A 22,982-nucleotide genomic window follows, 5' to 3' on the forward strand; every position below is an offset into this window, starting at 1 on the left:
TCCTAAAATCACCCTCCCGAATCCGGGTTTTCAAGGACGTGGCCCCAGAGCTCCCCTTATCTCCACAGCCAGTTCTCACCAGATGGGGAACCTGGATCTCAGCAGTCATATATTACAGCAACAATTTGGGCAAGATACGTGAAGTACTTCATGCAGTATCAGTAGACGAAGTTGCTTTAGTTCGCGAGGTTAAAACGTTGTTGGACCATGAAGAGCACAGCAATGATCTGGCATTTATAACATCACATTATAGTGTGATACCGGAAGTAATCTTGCAGTTGGAGAAAAGAGATGATTCGCTGGTATCATCTACGGCGATCTTCGAAGATGTAGTAAATCAAATACTACAAGCACCAGGAGAAAAAGGAAGCAGTGTTAGTGAAAAGTGTAAACGTGTTCTGAGTGCTAATGTGGGCAATGAAAAAATGAAGAATATTTGTGATGTTCTGAAAGGTGAAAATTCTGTTTTAACTGGCATGTATCCTTCCGAAACAGCTTGTTTCAAATTTGCGCCAATCACTTCAGTGGAAGTAGAACGTTCCCTTTCCATGATGAAAACTGTTCTTTCCAACAGGCGTCTGTCTATGATAGTTGATACTTTGAAAAAGCACCTTGTTGTTGCTTGTAACCAAGGAAAGTAAGAGTAAATACGCTAATTATGTGATAAATTGATAATAAAGAAATGAATGAGTAATTAAAATACATATTTTCATTAATAACGAGTAAGAATCCTTTTTGCTTTCACTCCTAATAAATGCCTATTTTAATTACAGCACTGCCCATTTTCAGCATTTCAAGTGCCTTTTTGCCTGCCTATTTTAATCAAAAATAAATGCCTAACTTCCGGGCTCTAGTGATCACATTTTCAAACTACTGATAATTTAGTGTGCGCAGTGCTGGTATTTCCTGGCGATGTTGCCGATAACCGATAACTTACAGCCTTAAAGGCCTGTACTATGACTGACAGATAAACAGCCAGATACGTAGGCTGCAGTTTTGCAAACTAGAAGTTAAATACCGTATTTGCTTATGTATTAGACCCCCGCCCCCTGGCTTTTCGAGACGAAGAAAATGAAAAAAATTAAGCTCGCCTATAAGACCCCCCAACGTCAGAGAATGATTACAATTCCGCTTCGAAGCGGGTACAAGTCTTATTGCAGCTCCGATGGCATCGCACAAATTTGTGAATAGTTTCGTCCGTACGACCTACGCAATAAAAACGTGTCTAATCCATGCGGTACATCTGTGTTTTGTAGTTAAGAATTGTCCGCCTCTGTAGCGTAGGTCTACTGCAGCCCTGATGACGTCGCACAAATAGATGAATAGGCCTAGCTTCGTGTCCAACCCGCGCATTGCAAGCATGCATCAGTCATGCTATATGTCTGTGTTTTGCAGTTAACAATGTCCGCCAGCATAATGGTTAGCACAATTAGTTGCTGCTTTTGGGGGTCTGACTTCGATTCCCGGTACTGTACTGCCAGAGATTTACGAATGGCGGGAAGGTTGATATGCGGTAAAAGCGGTACATGCAACTCCCCTCCACCGGAGAAGTCTAAAGAGAGCTGTACCACCTCGGGATGAGGAAACGAGTTTACTTTAGTTGAGAAATATTCGTGGTTGTTGCTATTTATACAGCAGGCGAGATCATTAACAAAGTGGTCGTTTAATATCTCATAACTCGGGCCAGTATAGGTATATATTTGGAGAGAAGTAAGTTTAAAACGTGATAAAAGCTGACCAATGAAAACAATTGTTTTACTCGCCAACGTACCTAATAAATAATAATATTTTATGTCCCTATGTACTTTAAACGATTTTTGGAGACGCCAAACAAAACATAATAGGGTATGCGTTAATCAAAAAAGAGACAACGACGTACGAAATTAAACATTATGATAATAAAACGCATTACGCCACACCTATAGACATCCATAAATGCGGTATATTTTCCTGTTCTTTATTTAATTTTTTCCGTCAAACTTTTAGCACTATCAGGGCGATAATATACCTAACCTAAACAATGTGGTCTGTCTTATCTCACGGACAGCTGTTTACGCAAATCCTGATGTAGAGATCAAGCATGAAATGTACTTAAAAATAAGGGTCTGTGTTTCAACAGCCGCAGTTATCAAAATGTTTCCAGCTACTATGTATTACATTCGGAAGTACAACTCATAACATACGCTAGTTATCAGCTGATGGTTTGGCATGCCTTCTCCAGCTCGGCTTTATTCGGAAGGAGTGGCTTCTGCTACATATACACCAACTGGGAATATCAGAGACCATCTGGGAATAGATTTACACTGTTTAGACGCTATAGTCGGGAACAAAATTATTTTTAAAAGGTTCAAAAAGACGGGACCTCGTATACTCTTGATTGCAGTGCATGGCTCCATGGCCGAGTGGATCCCTCGCTGCGCTCCTTATACCGGCCTTGACAATCGCTTGTGAAGCCCAGCATAAAGCTGTAATTGGAGAGTTTCACTGTAATGCCGCTGGAGCGCTGGCCTACTACCCACTGACAGGAAGCTGTATACCGCAAATTGCCGCATTTCCAGTTTTATTTATATGGTTTTGCTGTCATAAATGTTGGCAATGTGTTCGCAATGAGGTGCTTGTTGGCTTGATATTGAGATCTGATAGTTATGCGCTACTGAGTTTATTTTTTATTGTGCAGTGTGCTGATTATATTTTTTAAATTGTGTTTAGAAATCTTGGAATTTATGACATTCTTCTGCACCTTTTCAGACTTCGAGCAGAAATTTTATGGAAACAAGAACAAAGTGATTTCTCGCTGTAACTTCGTCCTGAACAAGGATTTTAATTTATGCGCTAATTCGTTTTTTAATGGTGTGGTGATTTGCTTTTCTTTAACTGTGTTGGGAAATATCCGAATACATATTGTTGTGTGCCTTTTTTGTATTCCGAACAGAAAAAAAAAATCAAAGGAACGTTATCATTTCACAAATTCTCTGTAGACCAGGACAAAAATATGAAGTGGCTAAAAGCAGGTAGCACTCTCGTCTTAGTTTTCCATTTCTATTTCGGGTATTTACCTTCATTCTGTCTTTCTTTCTTACTCTGTTTACCCCTCCAGCGTTGGCTTTTCTCTCAGACTCAGTGAGGGATCCCACCTCTACCACCTCAAGGGTAGTGCCCTGGAGCGTGAGACTGCGGGTCGGGGGATACAACTAGGAAGGATGACCAGTACCTCGCCCAGGCGGCCGCAACATCTATGCTGAACAGGGGCCTTATGTTGGGGATGGGAAGATTGGAAGGCAGAGACAAGGAAGACGGAACGAAACAGCCGTGGCCTTAAGTTAGTTACCATCCCAGCATTTGCTTGGAGGAATGGGAAATAATGGAAAACCACTTCGAGGATGTCTGAGGAGGGAATCAATACCCTCCTCTACACAGCTGACCTCCCAAGGCTGAGTGGACCCCGTTCCAGCCTTCGTAGCACTTTTGAAATTTCGTGGCAGGGACAGGAATTGAACCCGGGCCTCCGGGAGTGGCAGCTAACTACGCTAATCAGGTATTTTTACCCATGAATTTTCTTTCATAGAATAATCCTTTAGGCGGTGTTTTATTTGCCATATGACAGCAACACAACACATTTTTATCCAAGATAATCTGAACTTTAACATTTAAACATTGACAAGTAAGAATCACTACTGCTATCATCATCGAGCAGAGAACAGTTTACAATTTATTTACCCAAAATACTTTTCTCTCACTGAAATTTTATTTTAAATTCTTCTTCTTTTTTCGCTATTTGTTTTACGTCGCACTGACACAGATAGGTCTTATGAAGCCAGTGGAATAGCAAAGGGCTAGCAGTGGGAAGGAACCGGCCATGGCCTTAATTAAGGTACAGCCTGTTGTGAAAATTGAAAACCACGGAAAACCATCTCCAGGGCTGCCGACAGTGGGGTTCGAACCCACTATCTCCCAGATGCAAGCTCACAGCTGCACGCCGCGCGGCCAACTTGTTCCACCCTACTGCATTTCAAGTAAAAATTACTGTCTGAATTTAGCACGGCCAACTTCCCCGGTATTTAATATTCTAATGAAAGGTATGAATGAAATGTAATCTGAAACTACATATATTTAAATTAAAATTTAAATATGTTTGAGTCAAAATATTTATGTTATGCATACAACGAATATGGAAAAATTAAGACTTTTATGTTTTGTCCAGCCCCCTTCCTGAGAGTAGCGCTTGAAGAATTTTAAAACTCTAATTGAACAATGATTCTTGATCTCAATATTAACATCAGATGACAAAAGCATTGTGGTAAGTTCTGCTATGTATCTAAATACCATGATAATAAAAACGATTACTATTATTCCTCACAATTAAGGAACATCAGTTGGACTACTCCATCCTCCGCAGTTTCATTTCACGACGTTGTTTTGGCACATATCAATGAAAGTAGCCTTTAGGATTAATCATTTTAACAATATTAGTCAATGTAACATACTATTTTATTCCCTAAATTAAGATACATCGGCAATCAGAGTCAATATCAGAACGTCAGCTGGACTAAGTCATCTTCCTGCAGTTTCATTTCACGACATCATTTTGGCAAATATCAAGAAAAGTAACCTTTAGGATTAATCATTTTAAAAGTATTAACCTATGTAACATTCTCCATAACTCTAAATTACGATAAATCGGCAATCAAAGTCAATATATTTTCCATAAAGCAATATGCATTTCTATCGCAAATAGGTCGGCCGCCAGCGCCACTTATCAAGCTGTGTAACTACTCCGATTACAGTGCGTGGATCCGATTGTCAATGCCGGTAAGGAGCTAGCTAGAGCGACGCATCAAGTCGGCAGTGATGGCTCAATGAAGAGAATGAAGCATGGCTGACACGACTGGCGAGAGATAGCAGTGAAGATGACGTCACTTAGAATGGCGACAATGGCAGCAAGGCAGGGAAGTTGGCGGCGCAAGGCGATAATTCAAATGAAAGCACTAATCAGGTTTACTGTGTGCTAGGCCTACTGCTGAACTGACAGAGACAAATTACTGGCCATTTTCTTTTGTATCAATATTTAATTATATGATAACACGATACCCTTATCCCTTTCTTCTACGGGATCGAGTATAGAGTGAGACAAATCTTTGTAGAGAGTTTTTACGGCTGTATGCCCTTCCTGACGTCAACCTCACCAGAGGAATTAATGAGACGTAACAAATGACGTGATATGAGTATCTGAAATTGACTTTTATATGTACCGTAGGCCTAAAAGTCATGTTCACCATTTATGGTCTTTTTACATTTAGAAATACTGCCTTCCGACGAAAATAGCCAGTATAACTTAAATACATTCTAAGTTTGTTAAATATTAGTACTATAGAATGTTTACACGTACAATTTATAGCTCTTTATAACCTAGAAGTCATGTGTTCGCTGCACAAAATTTTGAGGTTATCCCATATTGGACCCCCCTTGACTATTTTTGGCTGTAAAAGTGGGGAAAAAAAAAGGTCCAATACGCAAGTAAATACGGTATTTTCTTGCGTACTACCAACAGATTTTAACAAAGGTATTGTATTGCGGAAGATGTAGTAATATTTTTATTGGGTTGGTAATAAGGATACTGAAAATATAGTGAAATTTAGCGCGGTGATAAACGTGTTCCCTGGTGTTTTCGTTTGTTTACCTCTATTCCTTTTGAAATGGTATTACCAGAATCCAATATCAGACTCTTATTAAGCTATAATGTGGAAGTTCAGGTCAAAAACAGAATTAGGACTGAAATCTACACATACGAAGAAATGTTAAAATTAATTAACTATATAGCGAAACTGAAACTGTTATGGAAAATAAAAAGGCTGAAAATGTAATCTGGACGCAAAAGTTAAGATTCAGGTTATGTAATTTTTTTTGTCTAGTACTATTTACGAGGATGCGCATTACGGCGAAAGTAAAGTTCATATTCGTGATTAATGCCACTGATGCAGCGTAGGATCATAAATTTTATTATTAATTCAATTTATTGTTTGCTCATTGAATAAGTAGTTACTTTCTTTCTTTTCAATACAATGTGAGAATACTAACTGGCAAGCATTTATCTCACTTTAGTGTAAATACAGTACTTAGTAACAAGTTGTTATGAAGTCAAAGAAATATAATCTCCTTAACATCCCCATTCGACGGACGAATCGCCATGAACGACATCGTAAACCTTTACTCCACACGTGCATCGAGGGTAGATTCGGAATAGAACCTATGCTTTTGACACGCATTCTACTGATTAGGAAATGTGTACTATCACCACTAGTACCCTACCGACTAACACTTAGAAGGTAAAAAAAAATGTTAAACTATTGGGACTCGAACCCACGAAGAACCGCATAGCAGCACACGATGTTGCCCTAACGATCACGGCTACACATGAAGCTTGCTGCTCACTTGCTTGTGTGCAACTCATATAGTCAGTAGCAACAACTTGCTAGCATGGGAAATCTTTCAGAATTCTGTTTTTACTGGACAGGAAGCATGACATACCGTTTAACAACATATCAGATGTAAAGCTTTTCAGGCATTTGCTCTATTAACCAGCGTTTCGTCTTAGGTCTGATGAGTCTAGTGTCAGACCTAAGACAAAACGCTGGTTAATAGAGCAAACGCCTGAAAAGCCTTACATCTGATATGTTTTTGACATGCTTTATTGGTGAAAAATATCTAATTCCCTCCATGGGAATTTAGAATTTTCCATACTGTATAAGCTCAAATACCACCCACCACTGAATAAGACCTGCACCCTTATTCTGAAAGAACAACATTTTTAAAAAAGTGATGTCAAAATTATTTACGATTATTTACGATTCCATGCCGTCAAAATCCACAAACACAGCAGCTGAACTTCCGAGCACTGAATACGACCAGTTGGAGTCAGTGTGGGATTATCAGCCGCCATCCATTCTGTATAGAGCTGTTTCAAGGTTGCTTTAAACGGACGGTTCACGCAGACATCCAGCGGCTGTAGCATTGACGTCATCCCGCCCGAATGACTGCTAGGTCGATTTTCCCATCCTTGATAGGTTTCTTCACAGTGTCTGTTGTGTGGCCGCACTAACTGTTGAGAACAAGCAAGCTCTTTTGTCCAATAATGCACAAGGGTGATGTTGCCAGACACACTTTACCCAGTCTTCCACAAGTGGACTGTCCATCCAGCTGGAGTTCTGAGATCTGACGATAACACCAGCGGGTAGTTTTTTAGGAAGTGTCTTTCGCTTGAGAACAAGATTCGGCGGCAATTTGGTTCCGTTGGCAAGAATACACAACAATACCGTACACCGTTGTTTTTCATTACCACCTGTTCTAATGGTAACACTTTTCGCACCCTAACATTCACAGTCCTGTCCACTGGCATTTCAAAGTTCTACAATCACCACTACATGTTACTAGTTTTCTTCTTTCTCCAGTCATGAATACACGACTTGTCAATATCGTATTTCCTACCGGTGGCACGATTTCCAATAATTTCGACTTCCCGAAATACTGGTACTTTCAGTTTCTCACTCGCAGTAGAAGATCGCAAACGTTTTGTGGAATTCATGTTAATACTCTGAGAACGTGCGTGGGACTGACACCAAGCGCGGAAGTAGCGTATACTGAGAGTGGAGAGAGCAGTTGCCAAGCCACGCCGGCGGTGATGCCTGATTTACGCGCATTCGGAAAGATAAATTTCCCAATATTTTAAATAAGACCCACACCGAATTTTGGAAGAGATATTTTCAAAAAAAAAAACGGTGCGAGTAGTACTCAAGATAATACGGTACTTTATAAATATATACACAGATTACACTGTAACAGCTTAATTTTGTACAGCATCATGCAGATGTAGATTCATCTTGATGTGTAGCCATCTTGATTCTTACAGTAGCGTCCCCTATAAGAGCGAAGTCCAAGATAAGAGTTTTAACTGCCTCTACAACTTCGGCATAGCTAACCTCGAAAATTTTCTCCCAGATTGCACATAAACGAAAGTCGTAGTAGCTTACGAGTTTTCAATTGAACTTCCAGATAAATCTGCAAACTGGCTGTTGTAGTACAGGCCCTAAGTATTTCAAACAAAAACTCATAATATATATAATAAATTGTTCACTACCTCGCAACCACGTTGCCAAACTACCAATAAGCCATGCATCGTATGTATGCTAGTATTGGTTGTATGACATCTCGCAAATGTGACTGTGTTGCCAAAGGGCAGATAAGCCATATACATATTCAAATTGTGCTTTCATATGCAACTTACATTGCAGTTCCATTTACCTTTTAAACAGATTGATGAACAAAATTTGGACGTGCGACGATTATGTGATGAAATTTTAAAATCTGATATTTGTATTGAAAATAAGTAATGCAATGATTCTACGGTGGCAATGATTATGCGATGAAATATGGTAATCGTCCATTTATTGTACTTTTTCTCCCAGCCCAGTCCGTAGAAGGGTCCAGGTTGTAAAAACTGGCATTACCATTCTTGCTCTATCTGCCACTAACAAATTTCAACCAATAATTCCAGATTTGTGTGATGTTTCCTTATATTTATGCATATTCTATGGCATTTTCTTATCTGGTAAATTACTAAGTATGGCCACGACTTAAGATCAAGTGTAGTTTCTGTGCGTCTTATCTCCATCTATACGTTAGAACTATGCTCCGTTTGTGGTTTCTAGGCAGTTTTTTGACACTGCATTAAGTGTTTAGTGTGTGTTAGTCTTATCTAGAGAGTTTATGATCGTTTATCACCTATTTTAGGCATAAACATTTCTTACTGTTGTGTTTTTGGGTGCATTCGATCCATAGATAACACCACAGAACACCTAACACTACGAAGAGAGAAACTTGATATACCAGTATAGATTTACATTCTTTGCCTTAAGTGTCAGCCATTTTGTTTGACTTGCCACCAATATCACGGTAGTCATGAAGAAGATAGACTATGTATGGCCTCTCCGATATATCTGACACTCAGAGTCTACACTTCTGATTGCGGGGACAGCGTTGCTCAACATCCGTAGGTTTTACCTGAAATTTCCCTACACGTGTCCTCCGGGTGGTGCTAACTGAGCAACAACACTGGTTGCCAGATAATCCTTTGGATCTCCTGGCATAAATCACATCTTACAATGGAATGTAAGTCTTTGACAAATGGTTCTTCTGAGGTCCCACTGTCTAGAAAGATAGGCCATTGCCTGACGATTTGTCAGTTGAATATAGAAGGCATTAGTCGATCTAAATGCCAAGTACTACACAATATCTTGGTCGATAACAACATTGACATAGCCCTGATTCAGGAAACACATGCAGGAGATGTAACTGAACTTCTTTCAAGAGGCTTCATATCTGGATTTGAATTACTAGGTGCCACCTATGACAAGGTCTACGGTATTGCAGCATACGTACGAACCAATATAGAAAATGCATATGTTATTTCTATTACTTCTGATTTTGATATTCATGAGATTATTTCCAAGACAGGAGAAGTTACTGCGGATAATATTTATAAACCTCCGGGGATAACTTAGCCTGCGCATGAACTCCATACTCATAGTCATCCTACGATATATGTGGGAGATTTCAACAGCCACCATGAAATGTGGAAATATTCTCGCAATGATGATAATGGACTAGCTTTTGTTGATTGGACTGAACAACACAACCTCAACCTTGTCTTTGATGCCACAGATCTATGTACATTGCGGTCTGCAGCCTGGAAGACAGACTATAATCCCGACCTGTGTTTTGTCTCATCCGATAATAATCTCCAACCCTTGCCAATGTCGAGACAGGTTATGGCAGACTTTCCACACGGCTAACATCGACCAGTTCTTCTGGAAATGGGTCACAGTATCCCAATAATAAGGTCCCTTCCACACCCCAGATGGAACTTCCAGAAAGTTAACTGGACACTGTTCTCGGAAAACCTTGATAAATGCGTCGGTTGGATTCCTTCCATAAGGTCCAATTACAAGCGATTTGTTGGTGCTATCAAAAGTACAGCAAAGAAATGTGTCCCAAGAGGCTACCATAGGGAATATGTCCCTGGCTGGACTGAGAAATGTGAGAAACTTTATGGGGAATTCTGTGTAAGTAACGACCAAGAAATAGCTGATGAACTGCTATACCAACTTGACGCTGCAAGACGTGCTAAATGGACAGAAACTGTTGAATCCATGGACTTCCAAAAATCAAGTAGAAAGGCCGGGTCTCTCCTTAGGTTAGAGGATGGTTGCCCAGTTGTACTTCCTCTTAAAACAATAATCACCACCATCACCACCACATCTCTCCTTAGGAAGCTTGGTGGAGGCAAACCACCACACCGTACTAACGGAGCTGTTACACCCAATCAAATTGCGTCCAACATAGTCATCACTTCAAGAGCTCCTCAAAATAAACAACACAATATTAAAGTTAAGAAGGCATTAAGAGAGCTCAAGACAATATGCACCTCAAATTCTGAATATTCCACTCCATTTGCTCCAGAAGAAGTTACAATAGCACTGAAAGATATGAAAGCAAGAAAAGCTCCAGGTTTCGATGGTATTCATCCAGAGTTCCTTCTCAACTGTGGTAAAAATATAAGAATATGGTTTGCTAAATTTTTCACAGACATTCTTCTATCACGCAATATACCCCATGAATAAAAGAGGGCAAAAATGATTGCTATTCTTAAGCCTGGCAAACCTAACAATGAACCTCAAAGCTATAGACCCATTGCTCTGCTTAAACTTCTGGAAAGAATGATTTATAACCGTATTTGCCATATTATTTTCAAAAACTTACCTGTTGAACAAGCTGGTTTCTGCCCGCACCGAAGCTGTACAGATCAGGTCCTTTCTATGACAACATTCATAGAGGCTAATTTTCAGAAACACCAGAAAACTTCAATTGCCTTCATTGATCTAACAGCAGCATATGATACTGTGTGGAGACACGGATTGATTCTCAAACTTCTACGAATCATTCCATGCCTGCACATTGGAAATCTTATTAACAACACGCACAGTAACAGAAACTTCCTGGTTCAAATTGGTAATAGTATGAGCTCACTGAGGAATCTTAATAATGGTCTCCCACAAGGTTCTGTGCTGGCTCCTCTTCTGTTCTGTTTATATATAGCAGATATGTCAGAGACTACATCTAGGAAGTTTGGGTACGTAGATGACTGGGCCCTTGCTGTTAGCCACATAGACTTTAAAGTTACCGAGGACATTCTAACCAGAGACCTATCTACTATGAGGGATACTTTCGTGACTGGAGGTTACAGCCAAGCGCAGCAAAGACAGTAGTTGCTTCGTTCCATCTCAACAATAAACAAGCGAATAGAGAACTGAAAGTTCACTTTGATGGCAGATTACACTCACATACTAAGTATCCAAAATTTCTAGGAGTCATTCTAGATAGGACTCTAAGGTTCAAAGAACATCTTACCAGAACTGCCGCCAAGCTCAGAACCAGAAATAATATCCTGCAGAAACTGTGCGGCACTGCATGGGGATCAACAGCTTCTACACTACGGACATCTGCCCTTGGACTAGTTTATACCATGGCTGAATATTGTGCACCAATCTGGATAAACAGCGCTCATGTTAAGCTTGTTGATACTCAGCTCAACCAAACCATGCATTTAATATCAGAGACAATCAGATGTGCTCCAACATACTGGCTACCATCATTAAGTCACATACCACCTCCATCCGTGAGAAGAGAACAAGCACTTATCAAGGTGTACAATAATATGTGCAACAATTCTTCTCTTCCTGTACATCTTGACCTCCCTGTTATTAACAGGAAGATACTTCGCTCTCGCCACCCTCCATTGAATACTGCAAGGAAGCTTGCTGAAAGTAATTTCAACATGATTGACAGCTGGAAGCAATTATGGAAGACCTCTGCAACACCGGAACAGCAAGCTATGCCATGCATCACATCTAAGCCACCAGGTTTTGAGCTCGCCAGAAAAATTTGGTGTACTCTAAACCGAATCAGAACTAATTGTGGCAGATGTGCAGACTCCCTTTATAAATGGAAGAAAATTCCATCTCCCGAGTGTAGTTGTGGTGCTGAAAGACAAACTGTTCAGCATATTATCCAAGAATGCCCTCGAACAGCCTTCTCAGGAGATCCAGCCTAGTTCCTGATGGCTACTCAAAACGGTGTTAATTATATTAGAGATACCAATCTGACATTCTGACTTACGCCCTGTGTTCAGACGTGTAAATAGTTTTCTGCTTATTTACAGAATTTTGCCAACAAAAATATTTTTGCCTTAATATACATTTCTGTTCTCATCTCATTTAACTGTGAAATCCAATATGTCACCAAAAAAGGTTTCCTCTCATCTTGAGCATGTTTCCAAAATATTCCTTCCATCTCTCTTGTGCATCTACATCAATAGTATTGCTCATTATGCTTTTCCTCATCTTGTTCATGACTCCTTATAAATTTCTAGAGATGATTTCCTGCTGTCTGACTTCAATACTGGCAATAATTCAAACTTGAGTTAAACAATATACTGTACTTTCTTATTCCTAAAAATGGCATGCAATAACCATATCCCGACTGTCTCCACTATTTAAATATCAACAACCATTCAATAGCATCACTTACATGAAGATCCCATACTCTGACTTGTCCGCCAAGGCACCCAGAGGCAAGGATCTGATTGGATGACGGATGAAATGCAATACACCATGGTGTCCGTGGATGCCCAGATAACGTGTTTACGTTCTTTCCAGTTGTAAGGTCAGTTACGTAGACATTATGGTTTCCATGGGTAGAAGCTACCTTTTTCCTAGGAAACAATTTTATTTGGTATCAGCATTCTATCCTCAAGAAGGAAATACAGGTTTCTGTCTGAACTAGCAAGTAATGTACATTTAACAAAAAATTTGGAAACATGAGAATGGTTATTCGACATAACACTCATGAGAACTAAAACTTATGATTGAATAGATTGTTTGTGGCAAATGACTTACCCATCAGGACTAAACACCATAAGAAATGTGGATCTTGAAATTCCTGGCAGTTCACAGCGCTGTTCATAAAAAATTCAAACATTACATTAAAAAAACATAACAGAGAGTTAACTTATGAAACAGTAGAAGTTTACACAGTTACATTTGCTTGATACCAATAAAAAGAACACATATGATTTCTTATATTACAACAGGATTATTGCTCCAGCATACAATACAAACACATCCTAACCATCAAGCAACTTTACCAGAGTATAGTGATAGTTCTTACTTGAGATCTTTCAAACAAACAGTATTTTTAGAGATAACATTCATACACACTCACACAATAAATATTGCACAAAAGTTTGATTATGCATTCTTTAATCATTTTTAAACAGTCTAAAATTGCTCTCTTGGTGGCCAGTACCAACAGGAGGTCATTTGGCAGAAGAGATCATTAGCAGTGCCAACCTTGATAAGCGAGGTTATTTTGGCTTACAACTTCGTTAAATATTCATGATGTCTGCAAACAGAACAAGACAGGTCACCACCCCGCAAAAGCAGGGTAAGAAAAGTTTGCTTCCCCGCAAAAGCAAGCCCAATGAATAGGTCACCTCCCCATAAAAGTGAAGCAAATTGTATAGGAGAGCTGTTCTTGGAAGTAATGACAGAAAAGTGAAAACACAGTCAAAGTTACAAGTCACATCAAGGAAACTAGGTACACTAAGAGGCAAAGATGCAGAACTAGAAGAGGTTCTCAAGAGATGTAGAACAGATAATGCACGCATCTAGAAAACAAAGTAGAACGGAGGCAAGGCAAGAAACATCAGCCATGGCTTCACAATATTCTGCAAAGACAACAACAACACAGATAAATAGTGTGGGCATTATTCTGCCTAGCCACCTAGCAACTGTTTGATGGCTGTTAAACTTGCACTAGTCAGCAGTGGTGAACGCATCAATCATCTACACGTATGATCCACAAGTTGGACAGGATATAATAACTAAACAAAAGTTCTGAGATGATGCAGCACACTTGCACAAGAACTGCCATTAAATGAGCAAACAGCCCTCCTTGTTGAGCTTTATGGCCATGTTAGAAGTAGGGGCTGATGACCTAGATGTTAGACCCCTTTAAACAACAAGCATCATCATCATCAACTATCCCAACTGCCATAGTGGATTTAGTAACAGTATCAGAAATGTCAAGGGAGACCAGGTCCTTCAACTAATATTTACAAATAATTTGACTTTGATGAACACATAGCCTAATATACAAAGTGGAAGTTTGGTAGAGATGAGAAATGTGCAACTCAGACCCAAAATGACTAAATTTGTGCAATCATGACATGTTCAAACAATTTGCTGACAGCAAAGGGATCCCAGAGTGACCCTCTCACAACACAGCATAGGTTTCTGTTGAGTGAATTATGGCTGAAACAACCTCTGCAAATACGATCAACTGTTCCAAAGGAAAAGGTCAAATAGTTCATGCTGAAGTAGGAAGAGTTAACTAAGCCAATGACTGAAAATCTCAAAGTGCTATGGATATGGAGAGAAGTAATGAGCAGAGTCCAACCCAGATGTGGGAGAGATTTTGAACACATCTTTCTTCTTCTTCTTCTTTTCTAGCCTATTTCAATCCACTGCTGGATATAGGCCTCTTCCATATGCTTCCATCGTCTTCGGTCTTGAGCTACTTGGAACACATACACATTGCAAAGGGAAATATGAGAACCAAGAAGGAGACTTGGTGATTGTTAGATGATATTCAAAAAATATTAAGGGGCAAAATATTTGCTTTCAAAGTCTGGTGGAAGAAGAAAAGTAGTACCTATGCTGAGCATCTAAGACAGGAACATATAGCCCAGGCAAGAGTCCAAATAGGGGACCTTACCTGGAAAAATTCAAGGTAGTTTTGGAAATAGGCTAACTTTATTTCCTGGGTCACTGAATTCAAATTTTTAACTTCCCACCAAACACTGCTCCCCACAACCCCCTGAAATATGAAAAAGAAATGTGTTTCATTTCAATTTTCTTTGTGATTTTGGGAAGGAATACCTAGAAATATGAAAAATTGACAAAAATTTCAGTAAAAAAGGTCCTATGACATTTTGATGTAGGACTAACAGGGGTGCGTGTGCATGCTTCGGCGTAAAATGCGCTAAATTATGCGACTCTGCTTAACTACTCAAGTCGTTTACATTCGTTCTCTTGTCTCCACCCTTTACTTCAACTAAAAAACCGTGCTCTTTCCAAGTTTTTAAAATGGAAAGTACTCCCCCCTTTCATCATCTTAGGTCTTTTTTTTTTTTTTTAGGAAGTGGTAGGGGATCAGCAACTTCTGAATGCTGAAAAAAAAGAAAAAGAAAAAAACATAGGAAGAATGAGAGGGGAAGGGGGTTGAAGTCATAGGATGTTGCGGATTTCGTGGCACAGGTATTAGCACGTGAAGAAGAATTAAGAGCTAATCAGTATAAACACGAAAATGAAGGCAGCCTACTCGGGACATATCATCAGACATAAAAAATTTCATCTCCTAAAGCTGATCTTGCAAGGGAAAATTGATAGGCAATGAGATCAAGGTCAAAGAAGACATTCATGACTGAGGAAGCTGCGGGACATGATGGTGGTGATTTTTGTTTTAGAAGGAAGTACAACTAGATAATCATTCTCTCTGAATAAATGAAATGGAGACAAAAATTAAAATAAAATAACTGGTCAGGACTGGATTCTAAAATCAAGGAAGCGGCCATAGCCTTACTTAAGGTACAGCCCCAGCATTTGCCTGATGTGAAAATAGGAGGTCACGGAAAACCATCTTCAGGGCTGCCGACAGTGGAGTTTGAACCTACTATCTCGAATGCAAGCTCACAGCTGCTCGCCCCCAACCGCACAGCCAACTCACTCGGTGTTGTTAATTTATATCTCTGAAATAATGTCTTTAATCTTAGAGAAAATTATTTTAATAAAGTCTACGACATAATATCTAAACCAGATTTGTAAGTAATTCTTAGTTATGCTTTTTCTAAATCTGGTGTATACAGATTTAAATGCAACAACTGCAATTCCTCCTACGTCGGACAAACTGGCCGCAACTTCAATATCAGGTACTCTGAACATGTCAACGCCATTAAATACAACAGATTCTCTGCCAGAGGACAGCACATACAAGACTCCAAGCATAGTTTCACCAGTATTGACAATGACATAAATATACTTAAAATCATTAACAAAGGCCCCCTCTTAAACATTACTGAAAATTGCTTTATCCACCTTGACCAGTACTTCAACCCTAATTTCAATTTAAACGACATTTCTGAAAAACCCAATATCCTTTTTGACTTCCTAATTCTTCTTCTCAAAAATTCCAAATTCCAAAACCCCAATTCTATTTTCCATGCCTTACATAGTTCCCACCCACATTTTCTACCTCCAATAACCCACCCTCCTAACCCACCCTAAACTACCCCTCCTTCATTTCCCTATCTTATCCTTCCTCATTACCATCTAACTTTAATTTCTTTTATTCTTTCTCTTATTTCACTATCACTCTTCCTCGTTTAATTTATTCTTCCTTCTCTATATAAAAAAAAATAAAAAATAAAAAAATAAAAACCCACGACCTTCATTTCGGTTCTCCTCTTTCAAATTTTAACTCTTGTCTTGCGCCAACTTCGACTACTTCAATCATAACCTAAAAATTTTTCATTTAAAAAATAGCGCACTGTGCATATAAGTTTTCATTTGTTTTCCGATATTGCGCTTTTTACTACATTTTTTCTTCTCTCTACAATTGTTTTTTCAAGTCAACTGTTTTCCAAGAACTTAGCAGGAGTACAAGTACTCACTCAATTATACTGATTTGCGTCGTATATTTTTATATACGTACTTAACTTTCCGCAACCGTGACAAATTCTAGACCTTCAAAATATTCTCCACTCTACTTTGGCGTTCGACCGCAGCGCATGACCTTGAATGTGCCGCGCTGATCACCAGGAGCTGGCGGCTTTCTACTACAAATCTATTCGTCTGCGACTTCAAGTCATTTTTGATCTTCGTATATTAGTTGATAGTGTTGTGACTTTGTGCATGACAGAATGTGGTGTCGTGTCTTTGTGCCTATCAAAGTGTGAAACTGACCTCCAATATTCATAAACATTGTACATGTTTTTACGGCTGATGATGACCTGGACTAAGGTCGAAACCGGTCCCATTTAAATAGGAATGTGATTACTGCATTTCTTTCTTTTAAGTATTGAATAGGTTGAACCTCCTTTTCAACTATTTAATTTTTAACATCAATAATTTCAATACGGAACAATGAAGTTTTTATCTTTAATTCTTAGTTATACGTAAAATCTGCTCTTTCACCTTGATACACGTAAAAGTAAGGTTTAACTCTATACATCTGCAGTGCAGTAATGCATTATTTTGTAAAAACAACTATTTTTCTTTCATGCTTGTATTAAAGTATGATAGTATTGAAAACTTTATGTAGCCTATCTAGGTAAATTAATAATATAGTACTTGTGAAATTTTTTTTCATAATGGAGAAGTCTCAGTATGGAAGGGAGATGCACATACAGCATACGGCTTGAAATTTCGGAACTATACATTCCCGAATGAAGAGATACTGAACTGATTTGTTGCGAGGAGACTTATTTGGTGAAATTTGATGAAAAGAAGAGATAGAATGATAGGACACATCTTTTTTCTTTGCTAGTATCTTTAAGTCGCACCGACACAGATAATTTTATGGCAATGATGGGATAGGAAAGGCCTAGGAGTAGGAAGGAAGCGGCCGTGGCCTTAATTAAGGTATAGCCCCAGCATTTGCCTGGCTTGAAAATGGGAAACCATGGAAAACCATCTTCAGGGCTGCCGACAGTGGGATTTGAACCCACTATCTCCTGGATGCAAGCTCACAGCCGCGCCCCTAACCGCACTGCCAACTCGCCTGGTAGGACACATCTTAAGACACCCCAGAACTTCTTCAGTTGGTTTCAACTTCGCAGATTCGATCCTGGCTCAGTCCGGTAGTATCTGAAGGTGCTCAGATACATCAGCCTCGTGTCGGTAGATTTACGGGCACGTAAAAGAACTCCTGCGAAACAAAATTCCGGCACTTTGATGTCTCCGAAAACTGAAAAGTAGTTAGTGGAACGTAAAGCTAATAACATTATTATTCAGTTGGTTTTTGAAGGAAGTAAGAACGGTAGGGGTAGACCAAGGTATGAATATGACAATCAGATTAGAGCAGATGTAAGATGTAGTAGATATGTAGAAATGAAAAGGTTACCACAGGATAGGGTGGCATGAAGAACTGCATCAAACTAGTCTATTGACTGATGATCCCAAATAAAAATCATCTGCAGTATTATTTTGATGAACTATTTTTCTTTCATGCTTGTATTAAAGTACAATATTAGTGCTTTGTGTCACCTACCTGGGTAAATTAATAATACAGCACGGTACTTATGAAATTCAGTGCAGTTTTCCTCATACTGATCTTACATTTCCAATGAGTAACAATGATTTTATATGTTGTTTAATTTTTTTTTGCTAGTTGATTTACGTCACAATGACACAGATGGGTCGTATGGCGACGATGGGACAGGAAAGGCCTATGAATGGGAAGGAAGCGGCCGTGGCCTTAATTAAGGTACAGCCCCAGCATTTCCCTGGTGTGAAAATTTTACACTTATCACTACACAAACAAATTTCTGTATGTTTCCTTAATTCAGAAATAAAATGGAATATAACAAAATCATTCTCAGACGCACAAAATTCTGCTACTGGCTACATAATTACAATGTGAAGAGAACTAAGTTGATGAGTTTACTTTTTTGTAATAGAATTTTAGATGTTCTTGAAAGGAAATGTCCATGACTGAGACGTAAATTCATAACCAGGGGACGTACAGTCAGTGTCTGTTTAGCAGTGTGTGTGTTTTATAGAAGTAGTTTACGATGGTGTTCCCTATACCTTTTGTCAGGGACTTTATACCATTAACAGAGGTGTCCGAAACCACAGGGTTTACTGTATTGAAATTTGGATTGGCCAACTTAAATGGAAGCTATCATGCATGTCAGTGACATACTTGTGTGACAGATTGTGGTATGACAAGTACCTCCTCAAAGCATCAAGGATTTCAGACAGCATTTCACTGGCACAGGAGTGAGACAAAATATATGTATACAAGAAGTAATGACTACAGGAACAGGTGGAACCAATGGTGGGAAATAATTTGCAGTGAAGTCAGGAAATAACACACTGGATGGAGCTGTGTACAGGAACCAGCTTTGGTTGTAGGACCTAAGACTGTCTGAGCCAAACAAAGAATAATAGGTAACCTAGGAAAATTATAGACTTGATTACAGAAGAAAAGAGAAGCAGATGAAGACCTAAGAAGCCACAGATAAATTCAGTTTCAAATAACTTCAGGCTATTGGGCATAAAAGCAGAAAAGGCATCAGTGCTAGTGTAATTCAAAGAGGCCTGTAGAGTGAATGCTGATTTCAGGCCAGTGAGATGAAGTTCCTGTGGATTATGGTAGGGAAGACAAGGAGAGACAGAGTAAGAAATGTTGAGGTCAGAAAAGAGATAGGGGTAGAAAAACTGAGTGACAGGATGGAGAAGAATAAATTGAGATGGTTTGGGCATGTTACAAGGATGGAGGAGGGAAGGATACTAAAACAAGTGTTGGAGGCTAAGATAGAAAGAAAAAAGGGCAAGAGAGAGGCCTAGAGCAAGATGGATAGACTGTCAAGAACAGTACCAGAAAAAGAAGACTGGACTGGAATACAATTACTAAAGAGGAGTGGTGCAAGGAGAGGCAACGTTGGAGATGTGCCACCAACACCCCGACCTGGCAAGGTCTGGACAAGGGGAAATGCAGATCAGTAGTGACTGATTGATTGAGCTACAGGCAAAAAAGAAAAATTTATCAAAATCGATTCAGCAGAAACTGCAAGTGGACCGCCCAAAGAAGTGCCCTTGTGTTTTCAATATATAGATGTCTGAGTATGGTATTCTAAATATATTGAAGAAAAGACTTGCATCTAAAATATTGTTTATTTTATCAATATAATTATTATTAATTATTTCAGAATGACCCAATTAAAACACACAATTATATTCAACCATGTGATATTAAAGTACACACACACCTGAATGATGTCTACTGCCTTTTGTTGAGGGAATAGTAAACAACTTAAAAAAACAAAAACACGCACACACTTGAACAAAACTGAACACCTTATGCTATAAACAGATCAATGGTGATAAGGTAATATACCAGGTGGTCCAGCAGCCGCTTGCAATCCAGTTTTCACATTTCAATTTAGAATTGTAGTGCAGATACGGTATATTTAGATAGTACAGTATCTTACCTACTATATTCGTGTGTATCTTTGTGTGTATCTATTGGAGCATAGTACTAATAATAATCTGTCTAAGCATTTAGCTTTGTTGGTAATCTTTGACTACAGTAGTTCACGCAAATTTCGAACTTGCAATTTCAATTTCTGTTTGTGCTAAGTAGTGACATACGGTACCAGTATTGTAATTAGGATACATCTGAACGAAGTTTAAAATGATTGTAGTGTACTGTACAGCAGTATACGAGTAATATCTTATTAGACATTAGCATGCTTATTTTATTATTGTAAAATTACTGTAAACTTTTTGTGTAGTATAGCAGAGGTATGTGTAGAAACTCTCTTACTAAAATTCTGCAGTTGTAATTAGGAGAGGCTTAACTGCAGTATAGAGTAGTGTAATTTTTGTGTATTCCTTTCGGTATTCAGAATTAACAGTAGTTTTTATCTGTTATGGTGTTGTAGGATAAAAATAGAATACGTCTAAGGAGTATTATAGTGTAGTAGTACATTAATTACTATCTACTATCCTAGACAATATTTCTTTTCGTTCATTTTTTTTTGCACAAAGCAAGTTATTTTACTTTTCCTTTTCTTTTCGTCCATAAAGAATGGCTAAAGAGTGCAAGTGTAGGAACTGTGGGTGTGGCGAGGCATTGAGGGGTATGAGGGAGGAGTTGGCGAGTTTGAGGGAGATAATTAGGATTCTCACAGAAGACAGGAATGAAGGTAAGCCTCCCTGAAACAATATACAGGTTACAGCATGTGTAAAAGAGGGATGGGAAGGAAAGGGGGGAATTGTAGAAGACAGGTGGTCTAATGTTCAAAGGGGAAGGAGACTGCAGGCCAAGAGCTCTAGTCAGGATCAGAATTCAGGACAGAAGTCTGTGAGAAATCGGTACGAGCCACTCCAGGTAGAGCAACAGAGGGAAGATGAGGAACAGGGAACTGTTCCTGAGATGTGTGGAAGTTGGAGGAAGGGAAAAGGTAGGAAAGGGAAATGTAGAGTAGAGGATAGGAAAAGACAGGTGGAACAGGGTCATGGGAGGGAGAAAAGGGAGGAGGAAGTAGCTTCTGCAGCTATCAGGAAAGATAGGGCTCACCAGGAGGGGAGGGGATCTAAGGAGGTGGGTAGGTTTGAGGCTCTGGTCATGGGGGATTCCATCGTTAGACACGTGGGGAAAGTGTGTGGAGGAAGGGGAACCAGGGTAGAGTGTTATCCAGGAATTAGGTTGAGGCAGATGTTGAGGAAAAGTCCTCTCAGTTTTAATTACTGCATTGATGGGGTGAAAGTTCCTTTTGGGGATCATTGTAAGTATCTGGGTGTTAATATAAGGAAAGATCTTCATTGGAGTAATCACATAAATGGGATTGTAAATAAAGGATACAGATCTCTGCACATGGTTATGAGGGTGTTTAGAGGTTGTAGCAAGGATGTAAAGTAGAGGGCTTATAAGTCTCTGGTAAGACCCCAACTAGAGTAAGGTTCCATTGTATGGGACCCTCACCAGGATTACTTGATTCAAGAACTGGAAAAAATTCAAAGAAAAGCAGCTTGATGGGTTCTGAGTGATTTCCAACAAAAGAGTAGTGTTACAAAAATGTTGCAAAGTGGCTGGGAAAAACTGGGAGAAAGGAGATTAACTGCTCGACTGAGTGGTGTGTTCTGAGCTGTCGGCAGAAAAATGGTGTGGAATGACATAAGTAGACGAATAAGTTTGAGTGGCGTCTTTAAAAGTAGGAAAGATCACAATATGAAGATAAAGTTGGAATACAAGAGGACAAATTGGGGCAAATATTAATTTATAGGAAGGGGAGTTAGGGATTGGAATAACTTACCAAGGGAGATGTTCAATAAATTTCCAATGTCATTGAAATCATTTAAGAAAAGGCTAGGAAAACAACAGATAGGGAATCTGCCACCTGGGCAACTGCCCTAAATGCAGCTCAGTATTGACTGATTGACTGAATCGTGAGCACCACTATTAATTCATTATGGGGACCTCAAACAAACCTGTAAAATCAGTACAGATACGCAGAACACATACTTTAAAACACAGATGAGGAGCACGGTAATGTATAGGCTGGGAAGCGGGCGCTGTAGGTCAAGTGTCGCAGTATCTCACATTGAAAGCGGGCGGGGAGATATGTGATAGTTGACAGTGCTCAAGGTAGGAGGTTCAAATCCCACATAAGAAATTTTTTTTAACAGCCAGTTGCCTGGGATGTGGTAAGGTTGCATACTTGATAGCTTCCAAGGACTGATTTGTTTATTTGACCCTGTAAAAGACTGCATGTATCGTTGCGTTGGGTATGGTGCTGGGTTGGACATGAGGAGATGATGGTCTGTGGCGTGTTAGCTATGTCGTACATGTTCCAAGCTTCGTAGACCACAGGTAGGGGCAAATGGGTAAATAATGGAAATATCGATTACTATTGTTATGACTTGTGAGGTGTGGCTACGAAGTTGTTTACATCTATTAGTATTATTATTTACGTAGTTATGTCCAGACTTTATTTGGTATAATGATCGTATTATTTGTGAGGTTATGTCATGAAACATCTGCTGTATATATATTAATGTAAAAACACATAATTAATACAGTGGAAC

At 39.2% G+C, this 22,982-nt stretch overlaps 1 protein-coding gene across 4 annotated transcripts in view; it reads right to left on the reverse strand.

Annotated features, from left to right (window-relative positions):
* LOC136877569 (serine-rich adhesin for platelets) overlaps positions 1-22,982 on the reverse strand; it is a 467,126-nt gene that overhangs the window by 419,822 nt on the left and 24,322 nt on the right. For all 4 annotated transcript variants that reach the window (XM_067151717.2, XM_067151719.2, XM_067151715.2 and 1 more), the window contains 2 exons: positions 13,008-13,066; positions 12,640-12,823 (listed from right to left, as the gene is read on the reverse strand). In XM_067151717.2, coding sequence (XP_067007818.2) covers positions 12,640-12,823; positions 13,008-13,066 — 243 coding nt within the window. The remainder of the gene's footprint in view (positions 1-12,639; positions 12,824-13,007; positions 13,067-22,982) is intronic.

This window comes from Anabrus simplex, chromosome 7 (assembly GCF_040414725.1).
Source record: "Anabrus simplex isolate iqAnaSimp1 chromosome 7, ASM4041472v1, whole genome shotgun sequence".
NCBI lineage: Eukaryota > Metazoa > Arthropoda > Insecta > Orthoptera > Tettigoniidae > Anabrus > Anabrus simplex.